This window comes from Chionomys nivalis, chromosome 11, assembly GCF_950005125.1.
Source record: "Chionomys nivalis chromosome 11, mChiNiv1.1, whole genome shotgun sequence".
Lineage (NCBI taxonomy): Eukaryota > Metazoa > Chordata > Mammalia > Rodentia > Cricetidae > Chionomys > Chionomys nivalis.
In genome coordinates this window covers 82079033-82092236 of record NC_080096.1, presented here as the reverse complement: position 1 = coordinate 82092236, position 13204 = coordinate 82079033, and the positions used below count along the sequence as shown (strand labels likewise).

Genomic DNA, 13204 nt, shown 5'->3' with positions numbered 1-13204 from the left:
GCACACTGTATAGAGGTTGTCCTCTGGCTTCCGGAAGCATGTGCACATATGTTCTTCCGGAAGCATGTGCACATATGTTCTTCCGGAAGCATGTGCACATATGCTTTTCCGGAAGCATGTGCACATATGTTCTTTCTCCCTTCCACCCTCTCCCACATTCTTGCAAACCCCTCCACCAGCACCAAAAAAGCTATCACTTCCTTACTGTTGCAGGAGGCCCTTGAAGAGGGATGGTGGGATGGGGTGCTGCAGCTAGGGTGAGAGGAGAAAGGGGCGGGTGCTGCCTTCAACAGCACCTGGTATAGCACCTCTTTTCTCAGACAGAGCCATTGAGAGAAGAGCGTCCTTGCCCATTGCCACTAGGGAAGCAAAGGACTCCAGGTTCTTTGAAGAAGTCTTAGGCCTCAGTGGTCGCTGAGTGGCTTTTCTTTATTGATGCAGGGGGCCCAGCAGAGAGGGCAGGACTGCAGCAGCTGGACACACTGCTACAACTGAATGAGAGGCCTGTGGAGCACTGGAAATGTGTGGAGCTGGCACACGAGATCCGGTGACGGGGCAGTGGGCGGCAGTGGGCGGCAGTGGGCGGCAGATGGTATATCTTCCCCGCCCAGCCCTGGGCACACTGCCTTGCTCTGCTCTGCTTGGTCTGCTCTTTGCCCAGCTGTGAGCAATTTACATCACTCCTCGGGGAATCTGTTTCTTGGCCTGGAAATGGAAGGTTCAGGCTCAGATGAATGTTGATCCCACAGCCAACAGCAGGAAAAGACTCTCTGAATAGACTCGGTGGTTCCTGCCATGGTTCCAGGGGGCTGGTTCTGCTTCAGCTAATAGTGCTACTGAGTGGCTAAACCCTTTGTTTAAGGCTGTGTAGACAGTGCAGATGTTTCAACTGCACATTTTAAGGTTGATTCTGTACAATGTTCACACTCCTTGCCTCTGTGGGGTAGCACCCTATTGGTCTGTTTTTTCCTGCTTCTAGAATGAAGATTCCATGAAAATTGCATTTGCTTGCTCCTGCTTGGCTTCCTTCACTTGTTCTCTGTCCTGCAGGCTTCCTGCACTCACTGACTCTGGTCTCCCCAAGTCTGAACTCCTCTGTGGGATTTTCAGGAGCTGTCCTGGTGAGATCATCCTGCTCGTGTGGCGTGTGGTCCCCCAGATCAAGCCAGGGCCGGACGGTGGAGTTCTGCGGCGGGCTTCCTGCAAGTCCACACATGACCTCCTGTCACCCCCTAACAAGAGGGAGAAGAACTGCACCCATGGGGCCCCATCCCGTCCTGAGCAGCGCCACAGCTGCCACCTGGTGTGCGACAGCTCTGATGGGCTCTTGCTTGGTGGCTGGGAGCGCTACACCCAAGTGGGCAAGCGCAGCGGCCAACACACCCTGCCTGCGCTGTCGCGGGCCACCACCCCTACCGACCCCAACTACATCATCCTGGCCCCACTGAATCCCGGAAGCCAGGTATGGATAGCTAGCTGAATGTGGACGGGTCCTTGTGGTGGGCTAAGAAAGTCTCCAATTGCAAAATGGATTGTGAGGAGACCTCTGCTATGGCAGCCCCTCCATTCTTGTGGTCCATGGAATGCACTTTGGAGCAAGCTGCTGTGAAGGAAGTTGAGGTATCTCAAAGGGCCACAGTTTCACGGTGCATGAAGTCTCTTTCAGCTCTGTTCCACTTCGCCCCTTAAGAGTTTCTCTTGTGCCCAGGCCTGTGTGCAGCTGCCTGTTGGGCTGTTCTGCCCCATTCTTGGGACTGAAGCTGGGTCTCTTGTCTTTCCCTTGCAGTTGCTGCGGCCTGTGTATCAGGAGGATGCCATCCCCGAAGGTGAGCTGTCCACTGTGCCTAGGGAGGCAGCTGAGGTCAGCTGAGGTCGGGCCCAACTTCCTGCTCTTGAGTTCAGAGGCCTCTCTGATGGAGTTGGGGTTATCAAGCATATTGACATAGACCCCTTAGCCTCCTGGATGAGTATGTATTTCCTTAAGGTCAGGACTGAGGCGGTAGAGGAGGGATCCGTGAGAACCATCCAAGAGACGAGTGCTTAGCATTTATTTGGCTGTTAGCCAGTGTTTCTGAGCAACTGTATCTATCAGGGGCCAGAGACACCATGCTTGAACCTGCGTGGAAAGCAGTCCTGGAATGTTGCACTGTGAGGCCACAGGTTGGACTCTTCACTGTGGAACCTGAGCCTCCTTTCTTTACCTAGAAAACAGGATCAGTGCTCGCTGCTCAGGGGCTGGTCTGGAGGACTCTCTGGGGAAACAGTTGTGTGTAGTTACCTGCATGCTGAAAGACAGTGCAAGATGCCACCTCTGAACCACATAGAGGTCTCTGTTGTTTAATCCATTCTTCTCCGTTGGCCTGCACACTCTGGGCTAGAAATGGAAGCTGGCATAAAGCAAATACTTCTTCAGGAAGCCTGGAGATGAATCTCTCTGTACAGGAGCTGGTGGGGGCTACCTTTAGGCCCTCACACCCCTGCACAGAGCTCTGACCCAAAGGTCCAGCTGGTCTGAAAGGTTGAAGACAGCCTCGCCACATGGCCTGTAAGTTCACCTCGAGTGTGACTGAACCCTTCTTCTGTGCCTACAGAACACCCACGACCTTCCTTGAGAGTGGTCTTCTCTCGGGTTTCTTTCTGTGAGCTTCCATCCATTAGTAAGAAGAAGGTGACTCTTAAAGTGGGTACTCAGGCCTTTGGAGAGAGGGGCTCCTATCAGGCTCAGGACTGCTGATGGAAGGCACCCCTTCCTCTCCCTCCTGGGGCCTGTGGGCAGCTGGTTCTCCTGGGGAGAACTCTGATAGTGATTCAACAGTAAGTGTCTAAAAGCTTTTAGTGGGCACATTAGGGTAGAGGGAATATGTCACTGCTAAATGGTGACTTTATTAGGGGCAGGGCTGGACTTGGTCTCTTTCTGTGGGCCCAGCATCAGATCCAGGACCTGTCAGCAACAGAAACTTGGTAGAACTTTGGCAGAGTAGCTAAGGAGAATGACTCCAGTTTTTTGTATGTTTTTGAAAGCAAGCCACTGAGGAAGGGACCTGGAGAAATGAGTCACCTGGGTGGGCATATGCACATGGGCTCTTTGATCTTTTCCACAGGCTCTAGCGATGTCTGTGTGATCATTGCCCAAGTGTGCCTGTGCTTTTATTCCTCTCTGAAAATACAGAGTCAAGAAGGGCACAGTTAGCCAAGCCTCAGGGGAAGGGACAAGAAAGGAAGAGGTGACGGCATTAATAACAGTGGCGGTGTTTTGAATTCCTTCTGTCAAGATCTTACGTGCCTGTTTGTCTGGGTGTGGATGTGCATGCATGTGGAGGCCAGAGGTCAAACCCAGGAGCCGTCGGCAGTCACAAGAGTCCAAGACTGCCGAGTAAGCTGGGCTGGCCAGCTGGTGAGCCCGGGGTCCTCAGCCTCCTCAGTGCATTGCCACCATGCCTGACTTTTCCTGGGTACCAGGAATGAGGCTCAGGTCTACCTGGTTAGCACACCAAGTACTTTACCAATTGAGTCATCTCTCCAGGCCGTGTATCAAGATCTCGACTTTGCTTCACATCAGCACTAAGTCCTGAGTTCAGAGGTTAGGGCTGTCACCCTGGGGACATTCCTCTAGCCTGCCAGGAGGTGGCCTTTCAGGAAGGAGAGTTCATTCATTTTGCCTTGAATAGTAGGGACAGGGACAATGTCGCCATCTTGCATTTAACAGGATCTGAGGCCTTTCTGGAGCCTAGAGTGCTTGTTTGGCTATGGCGGTTCTGTGAAGGCAGGGTGACCTCAGATTCACCACTGCCAGAGCCAGAGCCAGAGACTGCCAGGGCTCGCCTTGGAAGCTGGAAGCAAAGCCGTGTAATTACTGTGTTTGGTCAGTGAAGCAGGTGCTAGAGGGGTGGAGATGACTGGGGTTCAGCCCAGATATCAGTTTGCCTTTGTGGGGCTCAGCAACCGGACTGCAGTCTGGACAGTTCTAAAAAGGATAACTTTGAAAATGAGTTCCGGAGAGCCACACCCCTTGCGCCACAGCTCCAGAAGGGAGTGGCGGTGTGGCTTTAGGGAGTGACCGCACCTAGATTGCGCTGGTGCTGCCTGCTGCCCTTTACGAGCTCAGTGACCTTGGGCAGCTGGCCCAACCCCATTTCCTTATCTGGATAATGGGACCGAGCTGTCTCCCCCCCCCCCCCCTTTCTGGACGCAGAGAGACGTGTCAGGTGGCTGATTGGTGACTAAGGTTCTCTAACAGGGCTGGGCATCTGGGCCTAGAAAGAAAAGGAATTTCTTATAAGTCTCAACTTAGAGCCCAGTGCCTAGATTTCTCCACTGCGGACTGGACTGTGTCCTTCCTTCATTCTGGTCTGGTTGGCCTCAGACCCTACTTCTCTGCTCCAGACTGCACCATGCCAGCTCAGTCTGCCTACTTCCAAGCCTCACTCACGGCATGTTTCCGGGCCTCGAGGTCTTCTCTGTCATGCTACCACTGGTGGTTGGCTTAGCGTAGGAGGTCACCCATTCTGCCATCACATACCAGCCTAGCCCTCCAAGCCCCTTTTCTCATGGAACCTTTTAGTGTCTAGCTGGCGGCTTGGGCCAGGCGAGACAGGCAGGTATTTAGTCTCTGCTTCCACACAGATAGGGAAGGAGTCTGCTCCCGTGGCACAGTCTGCACAGTTCGCTTCTGACTCAGAAGTCACTCATCGCTCACATTTAGTGTGCCTTGTCCAGCTCAAATCTAGTACAGACCTTGAGACACAGGTTGGATTTTTCCAGTGGAAGGCCGGGCTGCTGCACAAGCAATGTTTCAAGCCCCAGGGCCAAGTCAGAGGAGAAGCTGGGGGACTTCTTCCCTGCCTCTGTACCTCTTGTCCCCATCTGGGTGCCTCGTCATTGTTACCATCTAAGCCACCCCCTGAATAGACAGGATGTGGTTTGACTGCTGCCACCAGTCTGTGATGGCTGGTCACTTGTGGGGGTCAGGGAGCAGTACTACAACCAGTCTGTGATGGCTGGTCACTTGTGTGTGTGTGTGTGGGGGGGAGGGTCAGGGAGCATTGCTGCCACCAGTCTGTGATGGCTGGTCACTTGTGTGTGTGTGTGTGTGTGGGGAGGGTCAGGGAGCATTGCTGCCACCAGTCTGTGATGGCTGGTCACTTGTGTGTGTGTGTGTGTGTGGGGAGGGTCAGGGAGCATTGCTGCCACCAGTCTGTGATGGCTGGTCACTTGTGTGTGTGTGTGTGGGGGGAGGGTCAGGGAGCATTGCTGCCACCAGTCTGTGATGGCTGGTCACTTGTGTGTGTGTGTGTGTGGGGAGGGTCAGGGAGCATTGCTGCCACCAGTCTGTGATGGCTGGGATCACTTGGCGGGGGTGGGGTAGGGTGGGGAGTGTGTGGGGGCATTGACATGTTTTTCTCACCTCTCTGTGAGAAGGGGCCTTGGGGGTGGGGGAGGGCAGCAAGTGTGAAACCAAACCCTCGGGGCTGTTTCCTCCGCCTGTGGCCTGTGGCTGTGGCCTTGTGTTGGTGGGGAGCTTCCCTGAGGTGGTGCTGGGTCAGGCCTCCTGTTCACTGGTTGCAGAATGCTAGGGGAAGCCTGGGCTTTGAGACCCAGGCTGGGCTCCTTAGTCAGGGAGAACCTGGCTGATTTCCCCTGGCAACAGCACCCTAGGGAGGAGCCTAGGTGTGTGTGTGAGTCCCATCCCTGGGGCTTGTTCCCGCTGCTTGCCTCTAGAGCACACAAATGCTACTTCTTATTCTAGACAAATTGATGGTGGTGGACAAGTATCCTGCATACTGCAGGGACAGACGTGTGTCCGTAGGGCCTGGGAGGTGATGGGCAGGAGATCCGGGTTAGGATGGAAACAGGAGGATAATCACATGCCCTACCCCTTGTGAGGCCCCCTCTGTTCCGACTCATGCTCCATGTGGGATTGGAGGCTCAGTGAGGTCAGAAATGAATGCAGTCCTGCCCTGGCTGTGCTGAAACATGCATGAGCATCCCGTACATGGCGGTTCTGTTGGACTTGTCCATACTGGGTTTCATGGTCTGAGCTAATGAGGACAACTGACCAGATCTCTTCCCAAGAGGGAACCAGATCTCATTACAGATGGTTGTGAGCCACCGTGTGGTTGCTGGGAATTGAACTCAGGACCTCTGGAAGAGCAGGCCATGCTCTTAACTGCTGAGCATCTCTCCAGCCCTCAGTGATGTCAGACCTACCTGGGCAGTTTGTTAATACTCATTGCACTGTGGTTTTGCTCTTGTTTTGAGATGCAGTCTTGTCATACAGCCTAGGCTGCTTGATTTTGGGGGTCTTCTGCTTCAGGTTCCTGGATTCTGGGGTTCCTGGCATGTGCCAGCATGCCTAGACAGTTTCTTCGTTTCCAAAAGTGCTGAGCTGATTAATAGATAGGTTTGTTTTGATGCCTGGGTCACTGGAGGTGGATTGGGGGTAACTCCCCCGTCACAGTTGTGGGCTGGGGGCTCCTGCCTAGCTCTGGATCCCTTAAGGCTGAGGCTAGACCGGCTGGCACAGGGTTCCCTGACTGGGTCTTGTTCCTTGTTCTTATGTGGGATGATGGAAGGGACTGACTGCCCCCCACCTCTGCTCTACAGAACCAGGGACTACCACTAAAGGGAAGTCGTACACCGGCCTGGGCAAGAAGTCCCGACTGATGAAGACAGTGCAGACCATGAAGGGTTACAACAACTACCAAGATTGCTCAGCCCTGAGACCACATGTCCCGCATTCAAGCTACGGCACCTATGTCACCCTGGCCCCCAAAGTCCTGGTGTTCCCCGTTTTTGTGCAGGTGAGCCTGTGGCATGCCCCAGGGTTCCCTCAGGAGGAAGTGAGCACAGGCAGACCTTGGTTCCAGGGCTAAAGGTGGAGCCTCATCCAGGATCCGGGGCCTCCTCTGGGGGCAGGAAAATGACTTCATATTGTGGAGATTATCAGGGAAGCAGAAGCCTCCAGAAAAAGTGCAGAAAAGCATGGAATCATGTGAGGGTCCTCTCTTTCCTTACCGGACCCCTCCTCCTCTGGGGTGGGAAAGGTGTGACTCCAAGTCTGCCCGTGCTCAGGCACACACATCTGGCCAGCAACCACCCTCGGGAGTCACGTACCTCTTCGCTTTCTTTTCTCACTTCTTTGTTTCTCTCCTTCCTTCTTTTCCGCTTCCTGTCAATGATTTCATCAGCACATAAAGTCTTAGGTTCTGTTATGCCATTTTCAAATATAATTTGTTTTTTTCTATCCTTTCCCAATCCTCTTCTCCCACACCCCTATCCCCAATACTTTTCTGCCATCATAACTTCTTTCCCACCTTCATGTCATGTATGTCCTGTCCCCTTTCCCACCTTCATGTCATGTATGTCCTGTCCCCCTTTCCCACCTTCATGTCATGTATGTCCTGTCCCCCCTTTCCCATCCTCATGTCATGTATGTCCTGTCCCCCTTTCCCACCTTCATGTCATGTATGTCCTGTCCCCTTTCCCACCTTCATGTCATGTATGTCCTGTCCCCCCTTTCCCATCCTCATGTCATGTATGTCTTGTCCCCCCTCTTGAGGTTTCTTTTCTGGTTATAGGACCCATACCTACACCCACATGTGTATATATAATGAAAGCATTTAAAGTTAGATTCTGCATATGAGAAAGCACATACCATATTTGTCTTCCTCAGTTTGGGTTACCACACTTAATATATTTTCTAGATCTATCCATTTTTCTGCAAATACCCTAATTTATTTTTTTTCTGTCTGAATAAAATTCATTGCATATGGTTACCACATTTTCAATGTGTGGGCCTTTTAAAATCAATATATAATTACCATATGACCTACCCGTACCACCTCTGAATGTGTGTCCAAAGGTCTCCATTTCTCACACAAAGACCCTTGCACATGTCTTTACTGCTGCTGTAGTCGCGATTCCAGGGAACTGGAAACAGCTTAGACAGCTATCGAGTGGTGGATGTTAAAAATGGACTGTATTTCTTCCCTCTCAAATCTTTATTAGTTCTGTCATTCAGATATCACATACATGAATGTTTAGGTTGTTTACACATTCTTAAATATAGAAAGCTCTATTTCCCACCACTGCTCCACACCACTTCCCCATCTCCGCTTGTTCCTGCTGTGCCGCACAGCCGCCAGGCCATACACAGCGCTTGACTTTTTAGACTGGGTGCCCCGACTCACCATCCTTCCACAGCATCCCAAACACTGGGCTTATAGATGCATATTACCTACCTGGTTATATTTGGTTTTGTCTTTTAATTTTTATTACAAATTAAGGCTAACAAGCTGGCCCAGTGGGGAAAAGTGCCTGCTGCCACGCCTGACAACCTGAGTTTGGTCCCTGGGACCCACAAGGTGAAAGGAGAGCCCAACTTCTGCAAACTTCCCTGCCTCTTTCCTACCTGTGCCCTGACTGCTCCCGCACAGACCTGCTCCACCCACATAGACATATATGTGTATGTGTGCGCACACATAAATAGATATAGCACAATTTTTAAAAATTAAACTAGGTTTAGTTTTTTTTTTTTTTTTTTTTTTTTTTTTTTTGAGAGGCTTTCTATATAGCTTTGGCTGTTCTGGACCTCACTATGTAGATCAGGCTGAATTCATATGTATCTACTTGTCTCTGCCTCCTGAGCACTGGGATTAAAGGCATGTGCCACCACGTCCAGTTTAAATTGGTTTTTAGACTTCTAAAAACTGAAAACTTTTAAATTGTGAGATATTCAAGTTGGGCAGTGGTGGAGGACATCTTTAGTCCCAGCATTTGGGAGGCAGAGGCAGGCAGAGCTCTGAGAAGAGGCCAGCCTGGTCTGCAGAGTGAATTCTAGGACAGCCAGAGCTACACAGAGAGACCCTGTCTCAAACAAAGAAAGAAAAAAGAAATAATCAAGATTTAAAAATGGCGCAACACTTACATGTACAAAACAAAGAATTAGAGAATGAGCACCTGCCAAGACAAAGGAGCAGCCAGCAGCTGCCCACCCAGAAGCCGCTGCACCCCTTTCTTACTGTGGTGCTCCTACCACCCCGTCCCACCAACCTGGCTTGATGAGCAGACCCGCTTTGCTCTCCTTCGGAAGCTCCATCCCTGCTGGACTGCATAGTCGATGCTGTTTCTTTATCTTTCTGCAGTCCCCTGCTTGAGGTCGGGGACTTGTGGGGCATGGGATAAGCTTCTGGGTGGTCAGTCAGAGCCGGACTGGACAGGGTGGTGGGATGAGGACTTTGAGTAGGAGTTGGTTGCTGGGGAAACGGATGAGGTGAAGGAGGCAGTTTGCTCAGCTTGGGACCTGAGCAGGGCAGGGGCCCAGTTGGCCTTGAAGAGACATGCACGCACGAGTGGCCAAGTCTCTTGGCATTGGGCTCTCAAGATGCCTCCTGGGATCGACGGCAGAGACCTTCCTGTGTGGCTGGGAGGGCCTAGGAGTCTGGTGTGGGGGCGGGCACGGGGAGGACTGCAAAGGCGCTGAGCATGTGGCTGAACTTCCTGTAGCGAGAGCAGCTCCTTGGGTCAGGCCTGGTTGTGCAGGACTGGAGCACTCTTTCTGTTTCCGTTGTGGGTGTGAGGGGCGTGGGGTCAGGGTTAGGAGGAGGGCGGGCAGTCTTGTCTTCTCCCTCTGATCCGGCTTTGGCAAGCTGCCCTTTGTGCTCCCACTCAGCGTGATTGGTTTTCAGCCCCTAGATCTCTGTAACCCTGCCCGGACTCTCCTGCTGTCAGAGGAACTGCTGCTGTATGAGGGGAGGAACACAGCTTCCCAGGTAAGGCGCGCCCAGCCGGGCTGGCTTTCCTGCTCCTTCTCTCTGCAACCTCAGGGTGGAGACCAAAGGCCTTACCGAGTGGCTACCCAGCTTTTGCTTGCCCACTAGTTAAAGTGGCAATCTCACTGCCTCTAAGATTCGGTCACTGATATGGTCAAAACATACCTCTAGGCTGTAAAGGCATTTTATTGTTTATCCTGAGTTCCTCTAAGGAGGAGAAAGATGAACCTTTAACCAAGCTGAGAGAAGTACCTGAGAAGTTTAAAGTTACAAGCCAAAGAGACTTGTTAGAGGAATTTTGGAGTCTTTCTGTATAAGCCCAACCCCAGACCCCCTCCTGAGAGCTCAGGCTACTGGCATCCCTCCCTGCCCCCCCTCCCTGCCCCCACCTCTAGCCCCATCAGCAGGGGTCAGGGGTAAGGCCTGTGTCATCACCATCTTCTGCATCTAGCCTATCTCTAGCTGGGACAACCTCCTTCACCCACACAGTTGGCCAGGTTCCAGCTCAGAGCTGGGATGGAAACAGTGTAAGAGATGCTGGAGCCATGGGATCTGACCGTGCTACCAGGAGGTCCTGGGTGAGGGCAGAGTGCTTGCTTGCTGAAGCTCAGGCTCGAAGCCAGGACGAACGGCAATTTGGACCTGTGGAAAGATCAGGAAGCCTAGATCTAGCTCCAGCTTTGTTTCTGGCTTCTGGTGACTTCTGCCTTCCTCGTCAATCTTTCCATCTGAGTAATGGGTTTGTACATGTCTGAGGCAAAGGGCGGAGTCAGAGGTTGGCCCCTTGCAGCCCCTTTGTCCTGGTCACTCTGTATGGCTGAAACTAACACATGAAGCTGGCTTGGCTTTTGTCTAGTTGTAAGCAAGCAGATCAGAGCTGCTATGTTCCACATGAGCATGGCCTCTTTCATGGCAGCTGCCTGGGGACACTGTAGTCCTGCTCCTCCCGTGCTGATGATCTCTGGTCTTTCAGTGTGATGGGGCCTTTCACAGTCCTGTTGTGCATGACCCAAGGGCATAAGATGCCGGAGCAGTCAATCATCAAAGATTGACCTAGGACAGTAACTCTGTGTTAGGTCAAAGAAGGTCAATGGATGCAGACTCGTCAAAGTATGGAAAGCAGAACGCAGGCTTTACTGAGAAAAAGATTATAGAACAGTGAGAAACTGAGGACACGCTCCCGAGAGTGCGTGCGTGCGTGTGTGTGTGCGTGTGCGTGTGTGTGTGTGTCCCGGGGAGGAGAAGCCCATTGACTTTCCTTCGTTTAGGTTTCATGGAGCAGTGGCAGAAACCCAACAAAAGCTGATATGTCTCTGCTGAGGTTGGTTCGTTCTCCGGGCTGCCATGGGACAAGCCAATGGAGAGACCACACGCTCTGTGCCTTCCTCCGGTTTGGCCAGACAGATGGGCTGTGCGCTGCTCCTGTGCTGCCTACCCCGTGGTTGAAGCCCTGCTCTGTTCATCTCTGACTTTAGCTTTGACCTTGGCTCTTGGAGTTCTCGGTCACTTGACTTGGCCAGCCACCCTCCAACCCTGCAGGCATCTCCAAGGCTGTTAACTATGCTCAGCCTCTCTCATTTACAGGATCAGCTGTGGCTTTACCCTGGCAGAGGGGTTAATTCCCCAGCCACCAAGTTACAGTCTTGTTGGTTCCTTCCTTGTCTGTATGGTAGCCCAGAGTCTCCTGGGAGGAAAGCCATCCAGGCTGACAACTTAGTCTATCGCAGTCAGCTGCGTCAGAGTCAAGGCTATGTGAAAGGACAATGGTGTCTGAGACGTGTTCTCAGGGGCTCCCGGAGCCAGTGGCCTGCCACACTGGCCCAGAGCCCTGTCTTTCCTCTTACCTGGCCAGCTTTTTAATATCACCCCCAACTCTAAGCCCTGACCTCTGATTTAACTCTTAGCCTTCCTTGCAACCGCAGGCTCTGCACTCACCTTGTAGCCTTCACCACAACCCTCTCCCCTTACTTAGCTGCTTTTACCCCCGGGACTGCTGATATCACTTCTGGACCGCTGTGTTAGGGAGTTCGTCCTGTCTACCTCCAACTTGCTCCCATGGGAGAGGGGATCTAGGTGTTAAGAGCGAGAAGTCTCTCGGGGCTGGGTTCCATGCATATGCGTGTAGTGCACGTAAGGTGTGCAGGGTCAGAACTGCAGAGTTGTGACTGTATATTTAGTGTAACCAGAAGAAGCCAGTTAGGGATAGCAGCCACCTGGAATGTGCTCGTATGTCTGGTATGCTCCTTTTTGTCTCGATCACCATTAACTCCACAAACAACAGGCACTTACTACTCTTTATGGCTCATGCATGCTACATGTATGATCCCAAATTAGCCCTGTAGTGTCCTCAATGAGAGGAGAGGAGAAGCACAGTGAGAGACTTGCTTGACATTAGCCATGGTCCAAGAACCCCAGGCCTGGTGGGGAATGGAGCCAGAATTAGTACTTGGTTCTCTGGCTGGGTAACGCTTTCCATGATCCCTGGTGCTTTTGGTGTGTTTGTAAAAGACAAAGGAAGGAAAACAAAACTACAGTAGCATTTCACCACCCCCAACACACACACACACACACACACACACATCCTTGCCTCCTGCATCTTCAGAGACTGAGAACTAAAAGAAACTCCATCTTTAAGATTGAAAGAGGTGGTTTGAGGACAAGAAAATTAAGTACATCTCTTCTTGAAGTAGATCGTAGCCACATAGGAGGGCTTTGGTATCGTCTCGTGTTCCTCCAATTGTAAATGGAAAGCAGCAGTCACGGGTGGGAGCTTCTGAGGGGTTGAGCACCCTCGAGCCGCAGGAGTCAGTCTCCAGGGAGCACGGCAGCCTCTCCGTGCAGTGGAGTCATTAGCTGGAAAGCGGTAAGCAATTCGGAGATCTGCATTCCTCGAACGCACCCCCACCCCAGCGTCTCTTCTCTGAGCATGCTGATGTTTGGGAGCAGCTCCAGTACCGCAGCACACGCTGCTCTGCCCCTCCCATCTAGAAGTCACAAACTTGCTGCTTGCACATCCAGATCAGGCTGGCATTTGTGGTGGCGTTTTTTGTTTGTTCATTGTTTATATTTTTACAAGACAAGCTTTCTCTGTGTAGCCCTGACGGTCCCTGAACTTGCTTTGTAGACCAGGCTGGCCACAAACTCAGAGAACTGCCTGCCTCAGCCTCCCTCCCGAGTGCTGGAATTAAAGACGTGTGCTCATGGCAGCCTCCTATACACATACCCTGACAACAGTCCTGCTCACTGAGGATTCCGTCAGCTGTGCCAGGTCCCAAGACGACACACCCTCACTTTCACACTGACTCATCGGGTTTACCATTAACTAAAGCACCAAGCTGTTGTCTGCAGACCTAGCTTATGGCCGGGTTCCCAGGAGAAGGCTTTGGTTAGGGCCACTGGGAAGAAGTCACCCTCTGTCCGAGCTGAAAGAATTC

At 52.1% G+C, this 13204-nt stretch overlaps 1 protein-coding gene across 7 annotated transcripts in view; it reads left to right on the top strand.

The window, feature by feature from the left end:
* Positions 1–13204, top strand: part of Rgs3 (regulator of G protein signaling 3) — a 119700-nt gene that overhangs the window by 42955 nt on the left and 63541 nt on the right. For all 7 annotated transcript variants that reach the window (XM_057783703.1, XM_057783704.1, XM_057783706.1 and 4 more), the window contains 5 exons: positions 442–547; positions 1111–1462; positions 1787–1826; positions 6604–6800; positions 9687–9770. In XM_057783703.1, the coding sequence (XP_057639686.1) occupies positions 442–547; positions 1111–1462; positions 1787–1826; positions 6604–6800; positions 9687–9770 (779 nt within the window). The remainder of the gene's footprint in view (positions 1–441; positions 548–1110; positions 1463–1786; positions 1827–6603; positions 6801–9686; positions 9771–13204) is intronic.